This window comes from Pipistrellus kuhlii, unplaced genomic scaffold (genome assembly GCF_014108245.1).
Source record: "Pipistrellus kuhlii isolate mPipKuh1 unplaced genomic scaffold, mPipKuh1.p scaffold_m20_p_13, whole genome shotgun sequence".
In the NCBI taxonomy this organism is placed as follows: domain Eukaryota; kingdom Metazoa; phylum Chordata; class Mammalia; order Chiroptera; family Vespertilionidae; genus Pipistrellus; species Pipistrellus kuhlii.
In genome coordinates this window covers 4069770-4096779 of record NW_023425438.1, presented here as the reverse complement: position 1 = coordinate 4096779, position 27010 = coordinate 4069770, and the positions used below count along the sequence as shown (strand labels likewise).

Sequence of the window (27010 nt, the reverse complement as noted above, 5' to 3'; positions counted from 1 at the left end):
CTGAACCACGCCAGCCAGGCCCCAGTAGACTTTTGACTGATCCCTGAGGGTAAAGATTTCCTCCGAGTATCTTTAGTGCTTAGTTTAGTGTCAGTTTAGTGTCTGGCACATAGTAGGTTAGTAAAAGTTTGATCAGTTAGTAAATGTATTGTTGAACTGCATACTACCTTATACCAGATTAGTCACCTAATAAATATTTGTTAAAGAATAACAAATTGATTTATTTTAGGGTACCAGGGATCCAATTTGTGCCTTAACTGCATCTGATAAGACGTTGATTGTGGTAAGTTGTGAAAAAAATTATGAGTAATAGTTGCTTAAATTGTAAAAATAGAGCAAAGCAACATGTTTTGGATTTGAATATCCTTTTATGGGGTACTTTGAGTTTAACTGAACCCAACATGAGAAATAAGAAAGTCTAAAAAAAAAAAAAGTCTTAAAGATTGCCTCACAAATTGTTCATCTATTGCAAAAAGCTGTTTGTAAGGGCAGTAGGATGAGGGTCCGTTGGGGAGAGTTTGGCTGGGTTGAACGAGCCCTCTAAAGGGTTAGCAGAAGTGGGGCAGATTGGATGGTGGTCATAGGTTTAGAGTTTCCTCCTCTGGGTTGCCTGCGAGTTTCCATTGGAGAAAGTGCTTTGGCTCAGCTACTTTTGTAAGATTTAGGGTGAAGAGGTGGGGTGATTTCTAGCCATTAAAATAAAGAAGTACTTGACAATTTTTTTTGCTGAGTTTTTCAAATAACATCAGTGTATAGTGTCTTTTCTTGAGTTCTGACATTTGAACATGTTAATTTTAGAGAAATGTTGACTTTGACATAGTAATGCTGGTAGAGTCATTGAATTGGAATTATGGAAACCAAGCCTAATGGTGTCTGTTTCCAGGTCTAGTTATGTGCTTTGGCCATTAGTTAATTTAAGGGGGAAACAATCTTAAGAAAATGGTATTCACTTTTCCTCACCAAATGAAATTGGTGTACGTTTTTAGCAGTCTGTCTTAGGTCTGTGGAATAACTTCTTTTCTCTTTTGCTATATAGAAGGGTGGCTTTTAAGAAAATATTTATTATTTTCTGACATTTGCAGAAAATAATAACTTGCAACCCAGAACAATTATAAAAATTGACTTAGCTACTAAATGAGAACCTACCTATAAGATGTTGACCTTGGTCACCAGGACCCTGGGGTGTCTTCCAGGGTCTTCAATGTACATCTGCTGAGATTTCCTTCCCACAGTCTGAGCATTGGGAGAGAGACACATAGTGCCTCCTTGGAGGGGAAGTAAGGCAGGGGCTTGGGGGAAGTGCTTTGGAACAACACAATTGCCCCCTGTTTTTGAGGGTAGATTGGGCATGAGCAGTGAGGAAGAGGCAGGACCAAAGGGGCTGGGCCTAAAGGTGGGTGTTGTTCAGAGAGATCTGTGTTTCTGTAATTAATTGGGGCCCTGCCTTGTGGTCCCACGTCCAACCTCACCCAATGGTTGTTTAGGGGTGGGACCCACTTTGAACCTCACCCAATGGTGTTTGAGGGGCGGGACCGAGTTCCAACTTAACACAATGGCTGTTGAGAGGCGGGACCCTGTTCCAACCTCAGCCAATGGTTGTAGAAGGTCGGGACCCACTTCCAACCTCAGCCAATGGTTGTGGAGGGGTGGGACCCACTTTGAACCTCACTCAATGGCGTTTGAGGGTCGGGTCTCACTTCCAACCTCAGCCAATGGTAGTTGAGGGGCCAGTCCCACTTCCAATCTTAGCCAATGGTTGTGGAGGGGTGGGACCCACTTTGAACCTCAGCCAATGGTGTTTGAGGGGCGGGTCCCACTTCCAACCTCAACCAATGGTAGTTGAGGGACCGGTCCCACTTCCAACCTCAGCAAATGGTAGTTGAGGGGCCGGTCCCACTTCCAACCTCAGCCAATGGTTGTGGAAGGCTGGGACCCACTCTCAACCTCAGCCAATGGCTGTGGAGGGGCGGGCCCCACTTCCAACCTCACCCAATGGTGTTTGAGGGGCGTGACTAACTTACATCACCCAATGGTTGTTGAGGGGGGGGACCCACTTACAATCTCAGCCAATGGCTGTTGAGGGGCGGGACCCACAAATCAGTCTTTGGGCTGATGCTCATACCACTGAACTTAATTGAGCAGAGCAGTTAATGACCCATTTAAAAATAAAACTTTTTGTTTTGGAATAATTCTAGATTTACCCGGCAATTGCATAGTGAGTACGGGGTGCCGGCACACAGGGCTGCATAGGTAGTCTCTTCTGTTGTTCTCAGCTTCCACAACCCCGACCCCTACACGGCGAACAAGTGGACCCCTGTGCCCTGCTTGAACCGGACTATAGACTTGTGCTTCCCTAGTCTTTCACTAATAGCCCTTTTGTGATGGAGGATCTACCCAGAACCTCGCATGTAGCCCCGTCTGTGCATTGTCTCTCAGCCGTCCTTGTTTTTAAGGACCTTGACGAGCTTGGAGGGTGCTGTGTGGAGAGGGGCTACAGCATTTGGACAGGTTCAAGACCGGGACTAAGGAGAGGGCCCAGTCCTCTCATGGCCACGTGCAAGTCCCAGCCTGGAGGGCAGAGCCTCCCAGCACAATGATATCCAACAGCTAGAGTTGTCATCTTGAACCCATGGTCTGAACACGTGGCCTCACTTGCCTGAGTGATATAGGCTGCAAGCCATCCAAGTTTGCAATGGAGTAGGTGGATGCAATGGAGTAGGATGGAAACCCTGGAGAATGCTGTAGACATGTTGACCAGGTCCTTACTTTACCTTGTGGCATCTGCTATAAAATAAAGACTCGGCTTTTGGGCTTGGGCACGGTCTCCCAGGAAGCAGCATCCCACCTAGACCTCCTGCCATCTCCAGTCTTAATGTTCCCTCTTGAGAGTCACTGTGCAACAGCAGTGCTGCTCTGAGGAAAGTGAAGGGACAGGGTAGATGGCTGCCAGGAGTCTCCTCTGATCCCATTGCCCGCACTTGGCTAGCGGCTCAGAGTGTTGGAAAACAGTCGTTCGCTCCTTAAGGCTTGCCCCGAGTTGCATAGGAGCTTACACTCTAATTCATTTTTAAGCACATTTAATACTGATTGTGTCACTGCTTTCTGATACTTTTGCTAACACATATCAGATAGACTTGCAGTAGCAACTGTTTCATACAGTGATCTTATATATGAAATTCAATGCAGTAAATGCTTTATATTTTAGCCTTTAATGTACTCTCTGTTTCAGTAGTTACAGGCTGTTGTAGTTTCTTGTCATTAGGCCCCTGTCCCAGTGGTCGGCAACCTCATTAGTCAACAGGGTGGCAAACCGAGGCTGTCAGGCTGCACGTGGCTTTTGAGACGCAGTTTGCTGAACACTGCCCTAGACAACTACAAATAACAGTAGGCATTTCTTCCTTGTGATGTAAGAATGTGTATGTTATTGAAGAACTAGATTTTTGACTTCTTTTTCGAATACTGCACGAATACAATTATATCACCTCCTGCCACTTTTGAAAGGTTTTGTTTAACTTAGGAGAGAAATATGTACTCAGTAACATGATTCACTATCACCAGGGGATTTGCTACGATACCATCACTTTGATTTTGAAACAAATTATGAGCATTTAGAGAGACCCGTAGTTGTAATTTAATATTGGTCTTTCAAATGTTGTGGAAATTTGCTTAATAGTCACACGTGATTTCCATAGGGTCGTGAATCTGGCGCCATTCAGAGATACAGTCTTCCTAATGTTGCTTTGATTCAAAAATATTCCCTTAATTGTCGAGCCAACCAGTTATCGCTGAACTGCAACTCTAGGTAAGTCTGAGGGTCCCGCTCAAGCAAATGTGTGGCTTGGACTTTAGCAGTGTGGATTGCTAGATTTATGTAATAAATGCAAAGATATGCGTGTGTTTAAACTTGCCTTATAATTTAGTGTGGTTTTACTATACTGTATTTGTATTTAAATATTTATATTTTTGGTACTGTATTTGGTTTAGATGTCTTTCTCTAATTGGGCAAAACATAGATATGCTAGTACAATGTTTAAGTTATTTATATGCCAGTTGCTTTAATCTCCTTGCTTATCTTTTCCTCTCAAGGAAGCAAAATGGAGAGTAGTCCATGTCTCCTATCAAATTTGTAAAACTGTAGTTAAGTCAGTGTTTTATTTAAAGCCATTTCTGCCCGGATTGCCGGGTCATCATTACATTCATGATCGCCGATAGTAATGTTTCCATTCTCCCCCTTCTCCGATTTCATGACGCGCAGCCGTCTTGCCATCATAGACAACTCAGGCGTCCTAACCTTCTTTGACTTGGACGCACGGGTAACAGACAGCACGGGACAGCAAGTCATTGGCGAGCTGTTGAAACTGGAGCGAAAAGATGTCTGGGATATGAAGTGGGCCAGAGATAATCCTGATTTGTTTGCGATGATGGAGAAAACAAGAATGTATGTTTTCAGAAACTTGGATCCTGAGGTAAAGACAAGACATGAGCATTATGGGTACATAAATCAGAACGGTACAAATGCCAAGAGCTGGGTATTTCTCCTTTGTTTCCTCAAGAGGTTTATTGGTGCAGTCTGCAGGAATTTCCAAAAGCAAACAGAAGCATTTCTGCAGAGTTTTCAAATATTTGTTCTTACAGGGGAATAATCCCCATCCTGTACATAGTCTCTACTCCTCGGAGCATCTGGGCCTGTGGAAAGTGTTTGTTAAGTAGCTTTAACAGAGCAGCCTTCTTCTTAAATTTGAGCTTGTTGTCTGGCTTGGCTAGCACTTAGGTTTCTATGAGATTTACAGCTAGATGAATTTTTATAACCTTACCACTGACTGGGTTTCTTCATAAACCATGCTGTACTGTTCTCACTCCCGAGGACCTGCTGGCTGTGGTTCCCGTGTGGTTAGCTCACCCTGCTGTTCATTCCTCTGCTTTATGTTGAAGAAGGAAACTTTTATGTAATTAAGCATAATATTTGTTTTTGTCTTTAAAGGAACCCATTCAGACTTCTGGACATATTTGCAACTTTGAGGATTTAGAAATTAAATCTGTTTTATTGGACGAGATATTAAAGGTAATTCTTTTATTTTATTTTAATCCTCACTGGGGAGGAGAAGGGTGCGAGAGAGAAACATTGAAGTGCAAGAGGAACATCAGTTGGTTGCCTCACATAGGAATGTGCCCAACTGGAGATTGAACCTGAAACCTAGGCATGTGCCCTAACCGGGAATCGAACCCTCAACCTTTTGGTAGGAATGACACTCTGACTAACTGAGCCATAGTGGCCAGGACAAGGTAATCCTTAAAAAACAATTATATTTCTGCTGCTGGCTTGACTGGGATTAATTCTGCAGCAAGCAGTGTGGGGTCACGGTTAGGGGTACCTTTGAGGAGTCAGTCTATCTGCATCCCACCTGCTCTGTAACTGTGCACCTGCAGACAGTTCCCTCTTCTTCAGAGCATCTCTTTCCTGTTTACAAGCCTCACGTTTTACCTCTATCAAATATGGATACTGGTGATACCGATCTGATAGGATTATGATTTATAATGTGTAAAAAGCACTTAGCACAGTGCTAGGACAAAGAGCTCAAAATGGTAGCTAGTTGTTGTCATTTTTATATGAATGATGAAGCGGTCCTGAAGAAACTTTTGACAATTTACTTAGCCTTTTTCTGGTTCTTGGATACTTGAGTAACTTTTTCTTTGAAAATTCACCATCTTTTCATTTTTTCCAGGCTTTTAAAAAATAACTGATTTCTGGTTCCAGATATCTCTTCAAACCCCCATTTGGCCTCCGTTAACCATCATCTGAGAATTAGGTTTAGCTTCCTTTTATCCAAAGCACTTACTTTTTATATGTACTCTGTATATTGTTTGGAATCAGAATAGTAGATTTAAAATTTCCAGAAGTTAGTTGCAGCGTGCAGCATGTTTTCACACTTTAGTTTCATATGTAAGTTATAGCCATTTTATTATGAGCCAGTTTTTTTCTTTCCTGTATCATGGCCGCCCTGCAGCAGTGGGACAGGCCCACCCAACGTTCCGTTTGGATGTGGAGGGTGATGGGCCCACAGGCACCCGGGAGGCGTAGAAAGGTTCCTGCTTCCCGGGGGAGAAGGGCGGCCTCCGCAGCTGGTGTGGAGATGGTGAGGGGGAGCGGGAAGGAGGCTGGCGTGAGGCTTTTGGCAGTCAGAGGGTAGTTGTTTAGTCTCGTAATTAAGTCTTTTGGGAAAGACGACAAGCAAAAGGCCTTACTCCTTTATTCATAAGCGGGGAAAAGGGAAACTATATATTCTCTGATGTGATGTATTCACTGTAAATAGGACAGTACCTGCAGATGGAGCCACTTCTGGTCTTTCACAATCCAAACAGGGTCAGGTCTTTTTCTTTCCTGGTGGCCGCAGTGCTCTCCCCGCGGAGAAGAGCCAGGTGCTCCCATTGGAGATGACACAATCCTAGGTCGCAGTCACGCCTCACACCTCACCTTCGATGTTTGACGCTGACAGCGCTTAAGCTTCACCTCTCACCCTTCTCCCTTGCCTCCGGCCTCACAGCTGTAGGACGGTAGGCAGGCCCTACAAAGAAAGCAGCGGAATTAGGATTTGAGCCAGGTCGGTTTGAACCCCAGCCTCATGCTCTTTTTATGCTACTTCCTCCTTTGGGCCCGGAGAGCCCTAGGGCTTCCTGCCCAGTTTCTAGACGCAGAGTTCACGTGGCTCGGTGCGCCTTTTCGGAGAATGGGTCCCTGGGAGCCATTGCTGCTACACCGGGGCCCTCATTGTCTCACACGCTTCGCTCGCTGGCCATTAGCTCTTCCCTGTGAGACCGGCCTTGGTTTTGTTGTTGTTGTTAGATTTCTAAATTACAAAACAAGTGGCCATGAGCACCAGCTCTGTTTCTTTGGCTTGTCTGCTGCTCACCAGCACGTGGAGCATCCATTTCATCGCCAGGCTGAGAGGCAGGTGAAGGAGGAAGGGGCAGAGGCCCTGCCCCCACATTGGCTGCTCTCCTGGAGGCCCAGCACTTGGGACAAGAAGTCAGCAGGGCCTCGGGAATAGACCGTGGACTGAGCGGAGGGAAGCCAGGCTGCCTGAGGGTCCCTTCTAGAAAGGGACTCCTACCACTGTCCCCTCTTCCCACAGGCAGCCTGGTGGCTAGGAGGCATGTTTTCTGGTTAACTCAATAGACCCCCAAGGGGGAATTCTTTTGCTTCCACATTTTGCCTACACTATGTTGCAGTTTTTGTTAAACTGTAAAAAAAAGAAACATACTCCAAAGGCAACGATTTGAATTTCTTTCTCTCCCTCTTTACGTTTAGAATCCAGAACATCCCAACAAGGACTACATAATTAACTTTGAGATTCGGTCCCTGCGGGATAGCCGAGCATTGATTGAGAAGGTGGGAATCGAAGATGCGTCGCAGTTCATAGAGGACAATCCACACCCCCGGCTTTGGTTTGTAGACGCAGAACCCCTCCCCCAGTGGCTGTGTGTGTGTGTGTGTGTGTGTGTATGTGTTTTCTTTTTAATTAAAATTTTTTTTAAAAAATTGATTTTGGAGAGGAAGGGAAAGGAAGAGAGAGATAGAAACATCAATGATGAGAGGGAATCATTGGTTGGCTGCCTTCTGCAAGCCCCCTAATGGGGATCGAGTCCGAAACACCAGTGATGTGCCCTTGACTAGAACCTAACCCAGGACCCTCCAGCCAACAGGCAGATGTTCTATCCACTGAGCTAGGACTGGTGGGCGCTTTTAAACCCTCAGCTCTGGCTCCCTCTCCTGCCAGCCTCCATCGGGCTAGCCTTCCCGCTCTTGTTCTTCTTTTTAAGATAAACTCGTTTTAGATGTGGAAGACCTCACAGTAGGCATAATACACAGTAAAGTGGGTATAAAAATGTGTGAGGATAATCGCTTCCCACCGGGTTTCCCTGGAAACCATAGTTACAACCACTGAGTCTGCTTCAAGACTCGTTTACCAGGACTTTACCATGGACTTTTCGGATCCTTTTTCCTGCAGGCGCCTGCTGGCTGAAGCGGCTCTCCAGAAGCTGGACTTGCACACCGCAGAGCAAGCGTTTGTGCACTGCAAGGATTACCAAGGCATCAGGTTTGTGAAGCGCCTGGGCCACCTGCAGAGCGAGGCCATGAAGCAGGCGGAAGTGGCGGCCTACTTCGGCAGGTTCGAAGAGGCCGAGAAGATGTATCTTGACATGGACAGAAGGTCAGTGCTCAGGGTGCTGGCATCCGGGGTACTGCCAGAAGTCATCACAATTTTTTTTTTTTTTTTAATTTTTATGAATGAGGAATGTAAAACAGACTAACGGTACCAAACCATTTCTTTTAGAAAAATCATTTCAGGTTGGAGCTCAACCTAAATATTCCACATGCCCCTCATTAATTTATGGCTTGTAATTTGGGGCAGTTTTCTTAGTTTTCACACATCTGAATAGCTGGCCCTGGTAGGTTTTTTCACTGCGTAGTAGGAAAAATAATCTTGTGAGCACCGAGACTAGGGGCTTTTCTCATTTATTACACAGTTTGTTATTTGGTTTAGGCCATTATTTAATTTACTGTTGTCAAGGAGCTTGAAATAAAAATCAAACGTATGTAGGGATTGCGTTTTACTTTTTATGTTTTATTTTAAATTCATATAAAATGATGTATGAGCTTCGTTTCAGCTCTAAACATTGTCTAATTTTTATTAATATTATTTGTACTTGTGAGAGGCCCTTAATATAACTTAAGCCCTGAAAAGAAAGATAAAGCGAAACATGTTTTTATATGTTTGGTTTTTCAATAAACCGGGTCATGTCTAAGAAATTGATGAAAAGAAGTGGTTGTTATGTAAGTCATTATTTTCCTGAGGGAATTGGAAGGCCAGGAAGATGAAGGAAGGAAATTGTTTCCTTTTCCAGATTCTGGGCTCTCCCCATTGCCTCCTGCCTGATCAGGTTAATTTCCTAAAATGCTGGGAGAATTACCATGACTGCCTGTTCACTGCTGTGTATCCTCAATATCCTAGAATTGGACCTGGCACATAGTAGGTGCTTGATAAATGTTTGTCAAATGAATGGATAAGTAAATGAATGAATGCCTTTGTTTGCAGAGATCTTGCTATTGGCCTGCGGCTGAAACTGGGAGATTGGTTCAGAGTGCTCCAGCTCCTGAAGACGGGGTCTGGTGATGCGGATGACAGCCTCCTGGAGCAAGCCCACAATGCCATCGGGGACTACTTTGCTGACCGACAGAAGTGGTAGGAGGCCTGCCTGGCCCCTCTCACCCAATCACAGCCCGCGGAACGGAGCTGCCTGCACACTCACCTAGGACACGATGCTCAGGGAAGGAGCATCCTCCTGGATCCTAAACTTCAAGTGGCTCTAGGCTCACGGCGGGAGCATGAGATGCTTCCAGCTGTTAGATAAGCTCTGTGTCACTCTGGAGTTTCCAAACTCAAAAACCTTGCGCTTACCTCCCGGCAGCTCTCCCAGTTTGAGACCACGGTGTGCAAGTCTAAGCCATTCTATGGTTCCTTTCCGAAAAAGTAAAAAGAGTGTTTTATGTTGGCTTATTTTGTTACTGTAGATTACTTTCAGAAATCATTGGCTTTTATTCTTAATTTTTCATTGTGAGCAGTATGCTTTTCAATGGATGTCAGTGTTTGGAAGCACCACTTCCAAACACTGTGTATCCGATTAAAACAGTATTAAGACTATTCAGAGAATGTTGTAACTAAAGCATGCTTCACAGTTTTAGATTCTATCCGCCCTCCCCCCCCCCCCCCCCAATTTATATGCTTCAAAGACATTCTGTAATTGAAGATGTTGACTAGAATAATCCTAGTAATTCTAATGAAGAAACATTTTTTTTTGGTGAGAGTGCTATTTATCAGGAGATTCACTTTAGCTTTAAAAGTTTTCCTTTTTTCTCCCATAGGTTGAATGCTGTACAATATTATGTACAAGGCCAAAACCAGGAACGCTTAGCTGAATGTTATTACATGTTGGAAGATTGTGAGGGATTGGAGAATCTTGCCAATTCACTCCCAGAAAACCACAAGTTGCTCCCAGTAGGTATTGTAAATTGAAGTTTTTGAAATTGTTAGTTTACTTTATAAGGTTTTTATGTTATAGTCAGAATATATCCTCTGTAAGAAGGAAAATTTTAAATTAATCTATAATCTTAGTTTTTTAGATGTGGAACAATGCTTTTAATTGCTAAAACATTACATCGATATTACAGAATACTTAAAAATGGAGGAAAACCTAAAAACATTCCTGCTGCTTTAACATGATCACAGTTCTGCGCAGTCTTACCAGTTTTATAAAATTGCTTATAAAAGTTAGCTGAACCATGACATATATTTTTTTAAAATATATTTTATTGATTTTTTACAGAGAGGAATTGAGAGGGATAGAGAGTTAGAAACGTTGATGAGATACAAACATCGACCAGCTGCCTCTTGCTCACCCCCTACTGGGGATGTACCCGCAACCAAGGTACATGCACTTGACCGGAATCGAGCCCGGGACCTTTCAGTCCGCAGGCTGATGCTCTATCCACTGAGCCAAACCGGTTTTGGCTGAACCATGACATATTTACAGATGAAATGATATGTGGTCAGAGATTTGCTTCCGAATCACTGACCACATGTCTGTGTCTAGTGCTTAGTTAGTGTGCAATGTTTGAAATTTGCTGTAACAAAAATTAAAAAAGAGAGCTTGACTTTTATTAGTCTATATTAACAATAAAATATTTAGTGTTAAAAAAGAGAAACTATAAGTTCTCTCAAACTTTGTCCTTTTTAAGCCTCTTTACTTGTTGGATGATGGTAATGAGTTTATATTTGACTTGCTTTATCCAAATGTACACACTGAGCACTGTAACACCATAGAGCTAGCAGCTCTCACTGCAGGGGCTGCACACGGACCAGCTGTGACCTCTGTCACAAAAACGCTGTCTCTTAGCTAACAGGTGAGGATGGAATCCTGATAAGCCGGTTCTCTGTTGTGAACTGGAGCAGTTATCTCTGTGGAGGTGGCATTTCACACACCTTCATTCTCAGTCCTGTGTGTTTTCTGGAGTGAGAAAGAAGCTGAAATTACCTGTAACCCGGGGTATAACGACAGCGACAGCATAGCCCATGTGGGTGTTGTCTGTTAGTGTGTCTAATGATGCGGAAAAAAGTTGCTGTGGAGCAGTGGTCAGCAAACTCATTAGTCAGCAGAGCCAAATATCAACAGTACAACGATTGAAATTTCTTTTGAGAGCCAAATTTTTTAAACTTAAACTTCTTCTAACGCCACTTCTTCAAAATGGACCCAGGCTATTCTGTGGTATTTTGTGGAAGAGCCACAATCAAGGGGCCAAAGAGCCGCATGTGGCTCGAGAGCTGCAGTTTGCTGACCACTGCTGTAGAGTATCCAGTATAGTAATGTTACTAAGTCAATATTAAGTATTATAGCTACAGTAACACTTAAATAACTAAAAGAATTAAGAACTTAAAATAGTACTACACATTTCAAATCAAGTTTTGAAGTAGTTTTTAATAGTATGGTAAAATGTACATAATATTTAAGTGGGAAAAGCAGGATACAAAGCCTTATACAGGGTTTGGCAAATAGGTTTGTATGGAAAATAATACAAATGAATAATATTTAGTAATTACTAATCTATAATAATAAAAGCATAATATGCTAACTAGACCAGACATCCTTCCGGGCGAAGCCAGGACTGTGAGGGAAGCCTGGGCCCGGGTGCCAGAGGGAAGCTGGAGCTGGCAGCGGGGGGAAGGAAGGCCTGCTATTGCACGAATTTCGTGCATTGGGCCTCTGGTTACTATAATAATGATACAAGAATAAGCTCTGTGTTTCACATGCTCTCAACTGTAGACCAACTTTTGCCCCACCCTGTATGGTATGATTACAATATACAAACCACCTCATATACACACATTTATTCAGAGGACAGAGATGTTAGGAAATTCCATCAGACTGTTGAGAACAGTCTCCTATGGGTAATAAGATTATGAATAACCACATTTTTGTGTTTTTAAAATTTTCAACCATAGGAATGTATTAGTTTATAGTCAGAAAATATGAGCATTACTTTTTAAAAGATAGTTGGTACAAAATGTACTTTTATGATATTCCTCAAAATATTTTTAAAGTAGGGGCGGGGAAAGAACAACTCTGGCCAATTAGATTCAGAAAGAAAAGAAAATATTCTGGAAATGGCCAGTCCAGCGCAGTAGGTGAGTTGTTTTCTGTGTGGTTTTCTCTCCCGTCACCGCCCTCCTTCCAACGGAGCTGTTTTGGGTCCAGTGTCCTGACCTGATGAATGGCCAGCTTGTTGGGGCATTCTTTATAGAGATAGTGGGTAGCTCGATGAATGCGAGTTCCCGTCAGCCTCAAATTAACAGTTACCTTTGAGGATACCATATGCTTTAAGGCTTTTCTTACCACTAGTGTGGGGTTTGTTTTACAGTTGGGGTTTCTGTAAACTGGCTTCCACCCTGAGAAAGAAGAGTTAGTGTCTTCAGGTCCTGGTTAAAAATCTGATCCCGGTGGCTGCCAGGGGAACACAGGTTTAGAGAGGGTGATGCTTAGCATCCGTTCTGGTTGGTGGCCTCTGTCCCTGTCTGTTTAAATGCAAAATTACTGTAGCCACCAGTCCATTATTCGCACATGCTCCCAGGAAGTCTTGTAAGTTAAAGTACAAGCTGATGACACCTTACCATAATAGCAGTCAGCAGCTGTGTATCACTACAGGTTGCCCAGGACCAAACCAGAGAGGGTTGGACCTGTATTACCACCATTTGCCCACCATCCAGAACTGAAATATCATTGCTGATATGTACCCATAAGGAACTGTTTGACATTGAAATTGGGTCTCAAAAGAACTGGTGAACCAGAAACAAGCTCACTACAGACTGATTCATATGCCTTTCAGCATAACAATTATTGCTTGTCTCATTTTTGATTCTTATAAGTATATTTCCAGTAGGACATGATCTCACTCATCTAGGGGAAATGGTGAACAACATAGACTGATGAACAAGAACAGACCCAGAGATAAGGAGCCATGGGTCAGAATGTTGGACCTCGAAGGGAGGGTGGGGATAAAAGGGTGAGATCAACCAAAGGACTTGTGTGCACACAGATGAGCCTAATCAGTGGTCAAGGACAATAGGGGGGTGAGGGCATGAGTGGAGGGTGGGGTGGGGGGTTGGAATGGGGGGTTCAGGACAAATATGTGATACCTTAATCAATAAAGAAATTAATTAAAAAGAATAAAGTACAAGTGATGTCCTTGGTCTGCGAAATCTGATAGTATGGTTTTGTCCTTACAGGACATAGCACAGATGTTTGTGAGAGTTGGAATGTGTGAACAAGCCGTGACTGCATTTTTGAAATGTAATCAACCAAAGGCAGCAGTAGATACCTGTGTACATCTCAACCAGGTCAGCAACTGGGAGTGAAGTCACCGGGGTCATCCTTCAGAAACTGTGGCCGACGTAGGGGGTGGGGAGCGTGGATGAAATTAGTGGAAGGAGGCAGGATCTCTCTTACTTAGTTGAGGACTGAGAAAAGGTTGGCCTTCCCTCATCTCTGGAAGTGCCACCATTAGGGGTGACGCAGTCAAAGCTAGCTCAGCATGGGAACAGGAAGTAATCCTGTGCTTTAGTCGGGCAAGTTTTTATCTGGAAGCAATTTCATAATTTTCTGCATTATATTAGGATTGGGTTTTGTTTCCAAAGAAGGACCAGGTAATGATTATTGCAAGAGGAAAGGATTGAGTTACTTTCTTAATATTTCTTTTGGCAAATCTATATTCTTTTGCCTTGAAAAGAAAACGTATACATGATATTTTAAAGAGCTGGGATTGAACTAAAACTGAAGTGCAGAATTGTTGTTGACACTGTTCACTATTGCTTCATTCTTTTAAGTATTTTCCCAAAGTATTTTATAAAGCTCCATTTGCTTTATAAAAAATATCTTTCGAATGTTATATCTGATAGGATATTTTCTTAACTGAAATTGCATATTTTTGTTTTACTATACACTTCTTTTTCTCTCTCATAGTTTGAGCAGAGTTAGAATTTTAAAGTTAATGTGATTATCCACTTTGAAGCTTTCCTTTTCAGATGTACTTCACTTAAGCAAAGTAAAGTCTTAGATCAGGTCATCATTTTGATGCATATTTTGCTTGTAAAACTTATACAATAATTGCTTTTAAGTAATTTTAAAAAACATACTGTTTTAATTTTAATGTAGCATTATTATAAACTTAAAGATTTATTGTGTGAATTCTATGGTATGTGACTATAAGTGCTTAGGTAACTGAATGGTATATTTTTTCTCCTAGTGGAACAAAGCTGTTGAATTGGCTAAAAATCATAACATGAAAGAAATTGGATCCCTGTTAGCGAGGTATGCGGCTCACTTATTGGAAAAGAATAAAACTCTTGATGCCATAGAACTCTATCGGAAAGCCAATTACTTTTATGATGCTGCTAAACTGATGTTTAAGGTACGTAATATTGTTAGTATTTGGTTTGTTCTAGTTACCAGTGTTTTCTTAGATATCAAAGAACATGTTTTCCATTTTATTTGGAAACAAATATTTGTTATAGCAAAATACCTCTGGTTTTATTACTACTATTACTACTATCTTATTATTACCTTTACTAAAAGGCTATTTATTAATATTAGCATCTTATTGATACCTAAGCAATTATGTGTTTGTTTAATACTGATATTAAAGAATTTTAGAATTTTTAGGGACCACAAAGTATAATTTGCCTTAACTGGGAATTAAGTCCTATGGACAATAGAATTTGAGTTCCTTAAAATGTTTTAAAGACATTACACTTTTCATAATATGCATTTGGCAGGAAGGTGACTAGTACAGTATGAGTGTATACACATTTTACATTCTATTCTTTTCCCATTTGCCTTAATAAAAATTTCCCTCAGAATTATTTAAATAAAAATTTCTGAAGGATATATCATGTTAAAGCGATCTTATCTCTGTGTACTTAGAACATTATTTAAAAAATTTCTTCATGCCCTACTAAGTTTGGCTCAGTAGATAGAAGATTGGCCTGTGGATTGAAGGGTCCTGGGTTTGATTCCAGTCAAGGGCACATACCCCTGTTGTGGACTTGATCCCCAGTAGGGGCTGTGCAGGAGGAAGCTGATCAATGATTCTCTCTCATCATTTATGTTTCAATCTCTCTCTCTCCCTCTCCCTTCTTCTATGAAATCATAAACATGTATTAAAAAAAGAAAAAAATATATTTGTTATGGAAAATACTATCCATTCCATGAATGCTTTCTTCATTCTGACTTGATATCTGTTATTTTCGAAGAATTTTATAAGCTAACTTCAAGGGTTAAACACTAAGAAGGAACTAAGTGCTTATCAGTACAAAGGAATAGAAAGTGGGTTTAAAATATTTAAAATGAGGGATATTTATATTCCATCCTACTGACTTTCTTCCTTTTTTAAGAGAATTAAATTTAGAGATGATTATATCTGTACAGATATAGATTGAGCAGCATCTTCTCCCAATTCTTTAAATGCTTAAAGATTGCAGATGAAGAGGCGAAGAAAAGAACCAAACCTCTATGTGTCAAGAAGCTGTACGTACTGTCAGCCTTATTGATAGAGCAGTACCACGAGCAAATGAAAAATGCTCAGCGAGGAAAGGTTAAAGGAAAGAGTTCGGAGGTAAGTAGACCTTATGTAAATTATCCAACGTGTTTAAGGAAGAAACAATCAAACCTCTCCTTTTGGACAGGCCCTTTAATTTGCTTATTTGCATTTATTTCCTTAAACGATATGAGGAAAGGAATGACTGATGTGGAATTAGTACTCAAATTTTAGAAATTTTTACTTGGAAATATAGAAAACTGCTTTTACTATAAGACTAATCTATAGTCTGCTTTTAATTCCTTACTTAGTAAATCCTTTCTAAGCTGTGAGTCTTAAAAGTTTTCTAGGTTATGTATATTATTTTATGTATATTATTTTAATTTGCAAATGAATCTCTTATTAAAGTTTGATCAATTCGGTTTTAAAATTTGATCAATCCTTTCACTATATATATATGTGGTGATTTACTATATATATATATATATATATATAGTAAATCACCACAATGTATACTTCAACTATTTCTCATTTATATACATTATACCTCGGTAAAGCTGAAGACAGTTTGATAAGACAGGAATCATAATGAAGACATTAAGTCTGCAATGCCAGTTTGCCATGATACAATCTGCTAGGCTAGAGACTGTAATGCAGCCCCTGCAGAGGCTGTCTTGGCTGGCGGGACCGCCGTGGCTGTGCTGAGGGGAACGTGTGCTCCCTTGCAGGCCACTTCGGCTCTGGCGGGTCTGCTGGAGGAAGAGGTCCTGTCCACGACCAGTCGGCTCACAGACAACGCTTGGCGGGGCGCCGAGGCCTACCACTTCTTCATCCTGGCCCAGCGGCAGCTCTACGAGGGCTACGTGGACAGCGCGCTGAAGACAGGTGGGCCTGCTCCCCAGCGTGCGGCGTCTGTCTGATATTATATTAATCTCAGTCTGTCTAAGATTGTTTACGTGCAGTGTGATACATTAATTCCAAAAGGGCGAAGGTATGAGAATTTTACTTAGAAACTTATAAACCAGGACACATGAGTGACTGAACCTTAGTGCTTCCAGATGGGCCAGGACAGTACCGTAGGCACTGCCACCATCCACCCGCCTTCCCGGAGCATCTTGGATGGGCCACTCTGAAGTCACCAGGCTGCTGCTCGAGTCATCACCAGCACATCACACCCTCATAGATCATCAGTCTGTATTTCTAGGACCGGAGCTGTAAGCTGTGACCCTGGAGGTCACGTAGCGTACTTCTTCTGCTGCTGCCCCGACCTCCCAACATTGTTTTCTTTAACTTCGCTAAAGTTCGCGCAGGCCAGCGTTTCCCAAAGTGCGGTGCGCGTACCCCCAGGGGCACGGGAAGAGTTTGGTGGGGGTACACGTTGCACCAGAGTTTGGTGGGGATATGCACTGCACCGTGCTTAGCTGTGCCTAATTCTACGTTCTCATGAGTACGAGGGGTACTCAGCGTTACGAAAATTATAGAAGGGGTACACATGTGTCAAAGGTTTGGGAAACACTGGTGTAGGGAAAACAGACAGCTCAGCACAGGTTCTTTCCCACGCGCCAAGAGAAAGAAATGCTTTGTAAAATCCACGTTGCTCTGTCTTCCCCAGCTCTTCACCTGAGAGACTATGAGGACATCATCCCTGCCGTGGAGATCTACTCTCTGCTGGCACTCTGTGCTTGTGCCAGCGAGGCCTTTGGGACTTGTTCCAAAGCTTTTATTAAACTCGAGTCTTTAGAGAGCCTCAGTCCCGAGCAGAGACAGCAGTATGAAGATCTTGCTATCGAAATCTTCACCAAACACACCCCAAAGGATAACAGGAAATCGGAATTGGACAACCTTCATAAAGGGTATGGCTAATTGTAATTAGTGTCATTCTACCTTTTTAGAAATTTGGATTTCTGTATGTATAATAGTGTGATATATTAGCAGTAGTCAGAGCACTAAGTTTTGAAGTAGGTTACCTTAACATCATACCCTATTTTATTTAGTCTTAGAAGTATATTAATGCTTTATTTTCTCACAGTAAGAAAAGTTTTTGTTTACCTTGAAATATTTTCTATTCTTCAGTTTGTTTTTAAATATATTTTATTGATTTTTTACAGAGAGGAAGAGAGAGGGATAGAAAGTTAGAAACATCGATGAGAGAGAATCATCTATCAGTTGCCTCTTGCACACCCCCTCTTGGGGATGTGCCTGCAACCAAGGTACATGCCCTTGACCGGAATCGAACCTGCGACCTTTCAGTCCGCAGGCTGACGTTCTATCCACTGAGCCAAACAGGTTTCGGTATTATTCCTCAGTTTTTATTTTTTATTTAAAAAAAATTTTTTTAAACCTTTATATATATACTATTGATTTTTTACAGAGAGGAAGGGAGAGAGATAGAGAGCTAGAAACATCGATGAGAGAGAAACATCGACCAGCTATCTCTTGCACCCCCCCCCACTGGGGATGTGCCCGCAACCAATGTACATGCCCCTGACCAGAATCGAACCTGGGACCTTTCAGTCCACAGACCGACACTCTACCACTGAGCCAAACCGGTTTCGGCTATTCCTCAGTTTTTAAATGTAAGGACGTTTTAAGTAATTAGAAGCTTTGGAGTATAATTATTTGTTCTTCCTCTTATGTTCACAGAGGGAAAGGGAAGCTGCCGACGTGTGTTGCCACAGGCAGCCCCATCACCGAGTACCAGTTCTGGATGTGCAGCGTATGCAAGCACTGCGTGCTGGCCCAGGAGATCAGTAACTACAACTTCTGTCCCTTATGCCACAGTGCAGTGGGATAAAGGAACGACAAGTCGTGTGTAACTGTAACACATACCAGCATATGCGTAGCTATAACTATGTACATAATAAGGTCGACTTCCATTCATTTTATATGAAAATCAGCATCTTCATTTCATAGTTGTATTTTGACACAAATTATGCATATATATATCTATATTATATCCACATATACATATTATGTATATAATTTTGTGTTAAACTATGACTATAAAATAATGATGCTGATTTTCATATAAAACATGGAAGTCAATCTTATTTCATGTCTGTCTTTCATCTATCTATCTTGTGTTTGGTTACATGATACTATGGAAATAATCTGAATAAGAAATTTTTTTCTCACAGTGTCAAGATTACTAAGTCACCAAAAAGTTTTGGCAAGGGTATAGAAGCAACATGGGAGTGGGGCAGAGTTGTACCAGAGGAGGTTAAACAATTTGCTTCAAGTTCAAAATCAGCTATTGGCTCCTCAAGCCTTTCCTAACACATCTATTGGGAACTCTCTCTCGGGGCCTTCTCCTTTGCTACTAGTTCAGCCATGCCTGAATTTTCCTCCAGTTAATTATTTTATTATTTCCTCCAGTTAATTTTCCTCCAGTTAAAACTAGAATTTTCCTCCAGTTAATTATTTCAGATAGAGCCTGAGTGGCTGTCTTCTTGTTCAGTTTAATATAGAAACCAAAATCTCTAAAATAACATCTTGTAGACTTCATTATGTTGTTTGGGATATATATCTGAAAGTTTTACTGAACTGCCATGTTTTTGGGGCTTTGTCTGTCTTGAAAATGGTGCTAGAGGAAGGACCACAGCATGAGTTGACCCAACTGGTTTTATTCAACGTGAAGGATTTTTCAGGATAACAACAACAAACTCTCCCATGGCGAAAGGGGCATAGGGAACGAAATTGTCTATAACAAATACTTGGAAAGAAGTTGGATAGAGGTAGTATATTAAAGATAGTAGAGGAAAGAGTTCTGTTCTGTTCTTGTAATAAATCCCTTAAAGTAATGCTTTATCATATAACTTGGTCTGAACTATGTGAAGTTTCAAAGTCGCATGGTAAGCCGAAGTACCGAGATGACAGAACCTAATGTAAAGCTGAACAAGTAGGCGCTATGCCCAAAGGCAACATAGCATTGTTGACCCGCCTGCAGTCCTGCAGGAGTGATTGTATTAGACATTTTTTTTTCTAAAGCACACTTTGAAATTATATTTTTTTGTATTTCAGGGACCGAGATCTTTGGTTTTATGTGGCATTAAGTGAAATAATATGAAATTAATAAATATTAAAGTAAAAAATGAGTTGCATTTATCTTGTTTCTTTTATCTAGAACTTATGGATAACATGGCATTTGTTAATTTAAATATTTTTGTGGGGGTTATTTAGGGGGGTGTTTAGATTGCAGCATGGATAAGGGAAAAAAGGGTCCTGAGGTATAATGCATGTGTAATATCACTTTTGCTAGCAAACTGGAGAAACCATGACCACCACCACCTATTAGGGTACTAGGCAAATATCAGGTGACTGGAGGTGAGAGTGCATTACTCCTTAGAGGCACACAGAGTTCTCATTTAGAAATGGGGGAGAGGAGGAAAATTAGGTTACTAGAGTTTTAAGATAAAATCAAGAGTATTTAATTTGATGATGATATAGCTCCAGGATATTACTACTGAGTTTCTAAAATGCAAATAGCAACATTATGCTGCCCCCTTCTGTGTATTCTTATTATTTTCTCAATTCATTTTTAAAATAATCACTATACTATTTAGAATTAAAACTGACAAGTGCGGGTGAAGATATAGAGCAACTGAAACCCTTATATGTTGCTGGTGGAAATGCAGAACAGTACACCAACTTGGGAAAAGTTGAGTTTTAGAATTGCTCCATATATATTATGGAAATATAACTGGTACATTTGCCTGTGTGCATATGTATGAATATGTGTTAGTTGTTTTTAAGTTATTTTACTTTTTGCTGTTCCACTTAACAAAATGGAAGTTTCATTGAGGCCCCAGGGCCCGGGGGCTCAGGAAGAAGGCCCCCCTGTGGGGAAGGAAGAGCCTCATTTGACTTTCTTTGTGGGGCACAGGTTGTTGGTGAACCACACTTCCTGGGGCAGTTGACTGCATGGGGTTGCAGCAAGCACAGCACTGTCTGCAGATCATCTTGTTTCAGTTGTATTTCTGGGTGAGCTGGCGGAGGGAAGGCTTGATGATGCCACTCTGCAGGCCAAGTACCAGTGTGGGTGGACTCTGTGGAAGACGGGCATGCGAGTTGGAGAGGGACCGCCACTGAAGCTGGCCCCAGCACCTCTGTCACGGGCACAACCATCCAGTGTCCTGTATACCAGAGCTTCTCAAGTGTGATGGGGACGCCATGTCAGAATCCCTAGTGTAAGGGTGTCGAACTCAATCAGAGAAGGGGCCAAAATCTAAAATCCAGCCTAAATCGAGGGCCGAATGGTTTACTGAACAATCATAAACTGTCATTGTGATGGAAACGCAGTGGAGTGCAGTGATGACAGCGAGGTGCGGGCCACATTGCAAGGCCTGGCGGGACGGATTTGGCCCGCGGGCCTTGTGTTTGACACGTGCCCTAGTGTGTTCTATGAGCAGATGGACACGCCCACCAGCCTGCCCCACAGATTCTCCATCTCTGCATCCCCCACTCTTACCGGATACATGATTCCAGAGATGTTTGCTCCCCTTCTCGGGGCTGTCTTTTTACTCTATTGATAGCCTTTTTGTTGTACAGAAGTTTCTAATTTCCAAGAAGTCCAACTTGTTTTTCCTTTTGTTGTTTGTGCCACTGGTGTCATATCCAAGATTGCTAAATGCAATGTCACGAGGGTTTTTGTCTAAGAATTTTGTATTTTTGGCTCCTATATTTAGGTTAATCCATTTTGAGTTCATTTTTAAATATGGTGTTAGGTTAGGATCAACTGCATTCTTTTGCATGTAGATATCCAGTTTCCTCAGCACCGTTTATTGAGAAGACTGCCTATGCCCGTGCTGCCCGATTCTGATCGCTGTAGCTTTGCAGTAAGATTTTAAATCAGGAAGCACGAGTCCTTCAACTTTGTTCTTTTTCAAGATTGTTTTGGCTACTTGAGATCCCCCGAAATTCCATATGGATTTAGAATGGATTTCTCTATTTCTGTAAATGCATCATTGGGGTTTTGAGGGATTACATTGAATCTATGATTGCATGTTTAAAATATTGTTTTACAACCCATGAACATGGGAAGTCTATTCATGTCTTTACTTTCTGCAAAATTTCATTTTGTAAGTCTTTTACCTCCTTGGTTAATTCCTAAGTATTTTATTCCTTTTAATGTTATTTTTTTTTAAAATTTCCTTTGGATTATTCATTTTACATAACTTTTCCTTGAATTAAACAAATTTAAATTACCATGTGGGTTTCCTTTTGGCCTAAAAAGTCAAGGAGTGTAAAGTAACAGCCTAGACCACAGACTGTCGGCACAAACTACTATTTAATTAACCTTTATACTATTCCAAAGGCTCAAAAGGGTTGAGAAGTTTGTAATCTATGGTCTCGGAGCTAAAAAACAGTTTGAATTTGGATCTGGACCATGGGACAACTAAGTGAGTGGGAGGATTCCACCCAAGTGGCTCAGAACTGGGGTGTTTTGCTGGGGGTGGGGGGGTGGGGGGTGGTAGACGCAGAAACCCCGTAGGCGCTACCCTCACCCATTCATAAACAAACCGAGGTTTCTTCCGCTTCCGGCTCCCCCATCCTCCCCCCTCTTATTGTAACGAAGGGCCGCTCCTCGCAGCACTGGGGCGCGGGGCTGGGCGCCAGTTCGGCCTATGGCTTCCTGGGGACGCGGCCGGCGGGACTAACGGTAACAAAGCACCCGCGCTCCCGGGGGCCGGTCCCGCTCTCCCGGCAGCCAGCGCGCCCGCCGGCGGGCACCGTCCCCGGGGCGAGCGCGGAGGGGACACTCCGGGACCGGAAGTGGCTCTGCGGTTCCGCCTCTGAAATCAGCCCGCCTTCCACCCCGCGGGCCGGACCTCCGGGCGCGGCGATGTCGGGGCCGCCGGGGCCGCCGCGGCCGGGAGCCCGCGCCACCCTCGGCCTCGCCCAGGCCCACTTCGACCGGGGCGAGCACGCCGCGGCCGAGGCGCTGTACTCCGCGTACATCCGCCAGTGCGCCTGCGCGGCCGCCGCGGGGGCGCCACCCGGGAGGTAACTATCGCGAGAGGTGGGCGGCGGCGGCGTCCCCCCCGCTGCGGGCGCCTGGGTCGCGCAGGCGCGCTGCCCGGCCCCCTGAGCCCCAGGGCGTCGCGGGCTCAGCCGTGGGGCCGCGGGGCAGCGGCTTGTTTCCCCCGAAAGGCGGGAGCGGGGCGTCTGGGGGCGCAGGCCCTGGGGGCTGTGGGGACCCCGGAGCGTCGTGATGTCCCTCTCCCCGGCGGACCCCGAGCGGAAAGCGCCTTTCCACCCGCCAGGAGCAGCGGGGTCCCGGCCATGTGGGCACGGCAAGGTCTGGCTCCTCAGGTGCTGCGAGGACAATGTCAATAAATGCCAGGAATACAGGATAGTGCCCTCCGGGTCCTCCTGGTTCGGCTTCGGTGTCATCCCCGCACCCTGACTCATGCTATTGATCTGTGGGCGTTTCAAACGTCTCTCTCAGTGTTAGGGATTCTTAGGAAGACACAGCTACAATGTCTTTATCACATAATTCCTTAATAGCAAATGTCCAGCAGGGTGGGAGCCTTACTGATAGAGGGTTTTGTTTGTTTTGTTTTGTTTTGTTTTGGTTGGTTTGTTTTCTGCAGATGGTTCAAGCCAGGGTGCACATCAGATCTATATATGCTTCCCCCTACCCCACCTTTGCAATCCCTCAGAAAGAAGACACCTGCTAAGAAGGGCTCCTGGTGGCTAATTGGGCTCAGATTGATAACAGCCCAGCAGCCATTTCTACGCTGGGGCCCCTCATGCAGAAGTGCACTCAGGGCTGAGGCCTGCACTGAGCTGCCCGCTGTGCTGGGCTGCCCGCTGCGCTGGGTGTCTGCAGGCTCCAGACATCCTGCTCAGATGGATAGGACAGGCTTCCCCGTCTTAGGACACCCTACTGTCCTGACCCACAGGGTGAGAACCGCTGCTGTGGAGCCTGAGACCATCGGAAAACACAGATAGTTACATTACGATCATTAACAGGAGCAAGATGACAGTGACGAAGTAGCAACGGAAATAATCTTACGGCTGGGGGTCACCACCACATGCGGAGCTGGATTAAAGGGCCGGGGCATCAGGAAGGTGGAGAACCACTGCTCTTCAGTAGAAGGGGTTGAAAGCTTATAAATATAAAAGCAGGGAGGGCAGCTCTCTTCCCCAGAAAGCATGCCCTGGGGTCAGCGTGTTGGCTTCTCACTTAGACTCATTATCGGCGGAAATGACTTCAGGTCTCATGGTTTTGGGATCGCGTAAACATTTGAGGGTAAAGCTGATGGTGAACTTTGCCACATGTTCGTAGCAAACTCCAGCTCTGGCCTCCCTCCTCGCTCAGCTTGAGTCGGGCCTGCTGTTGCCCTGCTGGCAGGTGCTGAGAACGGACAGTGAGTTTGATGCTGGATTTCAGCCGGACAAGTAGGCAGTGAACAGGGCCTTTGAGCAGTGAATGTGCTTTTCCCATGGATGGTGACACTAACCCTGCCGATGCAGACAGCGGGGTTAGGCAGAAGGGAGCCACTGCGTTCCCTCTGTGCCCGGGTTTCCCAGAGTGGGTGCTGCACGCTATAGGCTGTACGGTCTGACAAAGCCCCAAAGAGAGGGAGGGTGGAGCTGGGAGGGGTTTGGGAGGAAAAGCGGTGTTTCTCACGTGCACTTCTTGTTTGAAGCGAATGCAGCCCCGAGGACTTGGCCACTGCGTACAACAACAGGGGGCAGATCAAGTACTTCAGGGTTGATTTCTACGAAGCCATGGAGGACTACACGTCGGCCATAGGAGTGCAGCCTGATTTCGAAGTTCCCTATTACAACCGAGGGCTGATCCTGTACAGGCTGGGTAAGGCCCCGTCCTCCTGGGTCCCTGGTGGTGCCTGCTGACCGGAGAGCTCCTGAAGGCTGTAAAACGAACGCAGTGATCGTTAAGCCTTAGAAGTCAGGCTGAATTTAGGTCAGGAGCCTGGAACAGGATTGTTCTGAGTGTATTTTAAGCTTTCAATAGGCATTACAGACCACAGCGGCCCTCTGGGGTGGGAGTTGGACGTGGTAATGGAGGGAAGGTCACCCCATTACTCTGTGCCTGCACCTCCCCAAAGGCGAATGGAGGGGAATGCTGGCGACCACCTGCGAAACCTTTCTGAGTTAAAATCTTTGGAGGCACAGGAGACGAGGTACAGTGAAGGAGTTTGAAATCCTTGGAATCAGCCAAAAGCAGTTTGGCTCGGTGAATAGAGCGTCAGCCTGTGGAATGAAAGGTCTCGGGTTCGATTCCGGTCAAGGGCATGTACCTTGGTTGTGGGCACATCCCCAGTAGGGGGTGTGCAAGAGGCAGCTGATCGGTGATTCTCTCTCATCGATGTTTCTAACTCTCTATCCCTCTCTCTTCCTCTCATTAAAAATCAATAAAATATATTAAAAATATCCTTGGAATCAAGGGACTGTTTTTTATTTTAAAGGGTTAGAAAGAGTATCTCCTATTGCCTAATTTTACTGTAATTATTTAAAACAGGTAATGTAATTTTGTTGAGATTTTATGATGATTTATGCCATTTACTTGTTAAATCTTAATAAGTAAACCCCTAGCTAATTTTAAGTATTATTCTGGAAGGGCAGACACACTTATTTTGATGTAGATATTCCTATGTCATTATTAAGAGGAAAAATTTCTTCAGTAGAAGGGGTTGAAAGCTTATAAATATAAAAGCATGTGTATCCAAACTTTGCTACGAATTATATAAGGAAATACTCAGCTGCTTCTCTCCCTCCCATTTTTTTTTTATTCTGGTACAGGATACTTTGATGATGCTTTGGAAGATTTCAAGAAAGTATTAGACTTAAATCCTGGATTTCAAGATGCGACTTTGAGCTTAAAGCAGACTATGCTAGACAAAGAAGAAAAGCAAAGAAGAAACTATTGAAAAATTTAACTTTGAAATATTAATTCACAATCCATACAGCTGGCGTCTCCCGGTCTCTAGTTTAAAGTAGGTGTTGAGTGATTTTGATTTATATTTAAGATAAAGAGATTCATTCATGAGCACTAAAAGTTAAATAGTTGTTTTAAGGTAGTGAATTTCAGATTAAGTATTTATAATGAATAAGTGTGCTTTTTATAAAGTATAAGTAATAACAATGCATAATTGTATATGATTACAGTAAAATATGTAAAGAAGTGTGTGATATTTTTAGTAAAATAATTTTTTGCTATATTTTTATTCCCAATTTTTTATTTATAAAATTTATATCTATAGAAAAGTTAAAGTATAATACAGTAAGCACTCTTTAGATTCACTAGTCGTTAAAATTTTGCTTCACACTTGCTTTTTCTCTATTTTTAAATATATAACATTTTGCTGTACCATTTGAAAATAAGTTTCAGACACCATAATGCTTCCCAATAATATTTTAGCCTGGATCTTCTAAGAATAGAGACACCCCCCTTTATAGTCACAATGCCATTATAATACCTAATAAAATTAACAGTTCTATGGTATAATTGTACCCAGCCTCAATTCTAACTTTACCAATTATTTCCAAAATGTATTGTGCAGATTTTTATTTGTGGATCTGGAGTTAATCAAATTACATTGCATTTTGTTATGTCTCTTGGAGTTCTTTAAAACATTTTTTTTCCTTATTGTTGACTGTGTTACAGATGTCCCCAATTTTCCCCACCTTCGCTCCCTGTCTCCCCACCCCTGCCCCACCCAAGGCCTTCATTCTTTGAGTTCTTTTAATCTAGAAGATTCCTCTGCCCACGTTCTCCCCATGGCATTAGCTTTGAGAGCGAAGCTATTTTATGTAGCGATAAAGAGAGATGTATCACTTGGGGTTAAAAACAAACAAATGTCCTACAGGAGAGTGATTTGAAAGACTTCAGCTTACACTGGTTTTCTCTAAAAATCGTTGATAAGGCAGGTTAGGATTTAAATATTGAACATCATTTTCTTTTTTGTTTTGCTTTAGCTGGACGTTTTTTATTTTTATTTATTTTTAAAATTTCTTTATTGATTAAGGTATTACATATGTGAGCATAATTTTCTGTTTGCAGATAATGACAGTAATGTCATCATCAACATGTACTGAACCCTTACTGAAAGTCAAACACTCTTCACAGAATAAACTGGGAGGGGGACGGAGGCAGACAGGGAGGCGAGGAGCTGATGAAAGCACTTAGTAAATATAAAGCTTTAACACATCTGTTCTGTCTGGACGCTGCCAACAAACGAGTAGGTGCCATGAAGCTGAAGGGAGAACAACCCCTAGGCAGCCATGCCATCTACATTTTTAATGTTTTTCTCGGTGAGGTTTGGCTTTCAGAGACACCGATCCTGCTTCCTGGGCGCTCGCAGGCTGGTTTGTTTTTGCTGTGGAAACTGTCCCGGG

General features: G+C 43.0%; 2 protein-coding genes across 4 annotated transcripts in view; both read left to right on the top strand.

Moving 5' to 3' along the window:
* The window catches only part of WDR35 (WD repeat domain 35), a 40613-nt gene extending 21616 nt beyond the window's left edge, over positions 1-18997 (top strand). For both annotated transcript variants that reach the window (XM_036434657.2, XM_036434658.2), the window contains 14 exons: positions 230-283; positions 3693-3802; positions 4256-4466; positions 4982-5062; positions 7307-7443; positions 8007-8210; positions 9096-9242; positions 9923-10055; positions 13338-13448; positions 14354-14518; positions 15581-15721; positions 16372-16528; positions 17256-17496; positions 18287-18997. In XM_036434657.2, coding sequence (XP_036290550.1) covers positions 230-283; positions 3693-3802; positions 4256-4466; positions 4982-5062; positions 7307-7443; positions 8007-8210; positions 9096-9242; positions 9923-10055; positions 13338-13448; positions 14354-14518; positions 15581-15721; positions 16372-16528; positions 17256-17496; positions 18287-18437 — 2043 coding nt within the window. In that variant the 3' untranslated portion in view covers positions 18438-18997. The remainder of the gene's footprint in view (positions 1-229; positions 284-3692; positions 3803-4255; positions 4467-4981; positions 5063-7306; positions 7444-8006; positions 8211-9095; positions 9243-9922; positions 10056-13337; positions 13449-14353; positions 14519-15580; positions 15722-16371; positions 16529-17255; positions 17497-18286) is intronic.
* Positions 18998-22309: 3312 nt separating this feature from the next.
* Positions 22310-26228, top strand: TTC32 (tetratricopeptide repeat domain 32). Of its 2 annotated transcripts, none has more exons than XM_036434692.2 (3): positions 22310-22645; positions 24298-24464; positions 25415-26228. In XM_036434692.2, exons 1-3 carry the CDS (start codon positions 22485-22487, stop codon positions 25540-25542), a joined length of 456 nt encoding a protein of 151 aa, XP_036290585.1. In that variant the 5' UTR covers positions 22310-22484; the 3' UTR covers positions 25543-26228. The 2 variants fall into 2 exon arrangements, with proteins under 2 accessions (XP_036290585.1, XP_045436452.1); XM_045580496.1 differs by lacking the exon at positions 22310-22645 and adding an exon at positions 22723-22954.
* Positions 26229-27010: the final 782 nt, after the last annotated feature.

What these genes read in the sequence shown, in the direction of transcription:
- TTC32 (XM_036434692.2), top strand. Translation starts at nt 22,485, where the DNA reads ATGTCGGGGCCGCCGGGGCCGCCGCGGCCGGGAGCCCGCGCCACCCTC. An exon ending in GCGGGGGCGCCACCCGGGAG is followed by an intron (nt 22,646 to 24,297) that starts GTAACTATCGCG and finishes TCTTGTTTGAAG; the next exon opens with CGAATGCAGCCCCGAGGACT. An exon ending in GCTGATCCTGTACAGGCTGG is followed by an intron (nt 24,465 to 25,414) that starts GTAAGGCCCCGT and finishes ATTCTGGTACAG; the next exon opens with GATACTTTGATGATGCTTTG.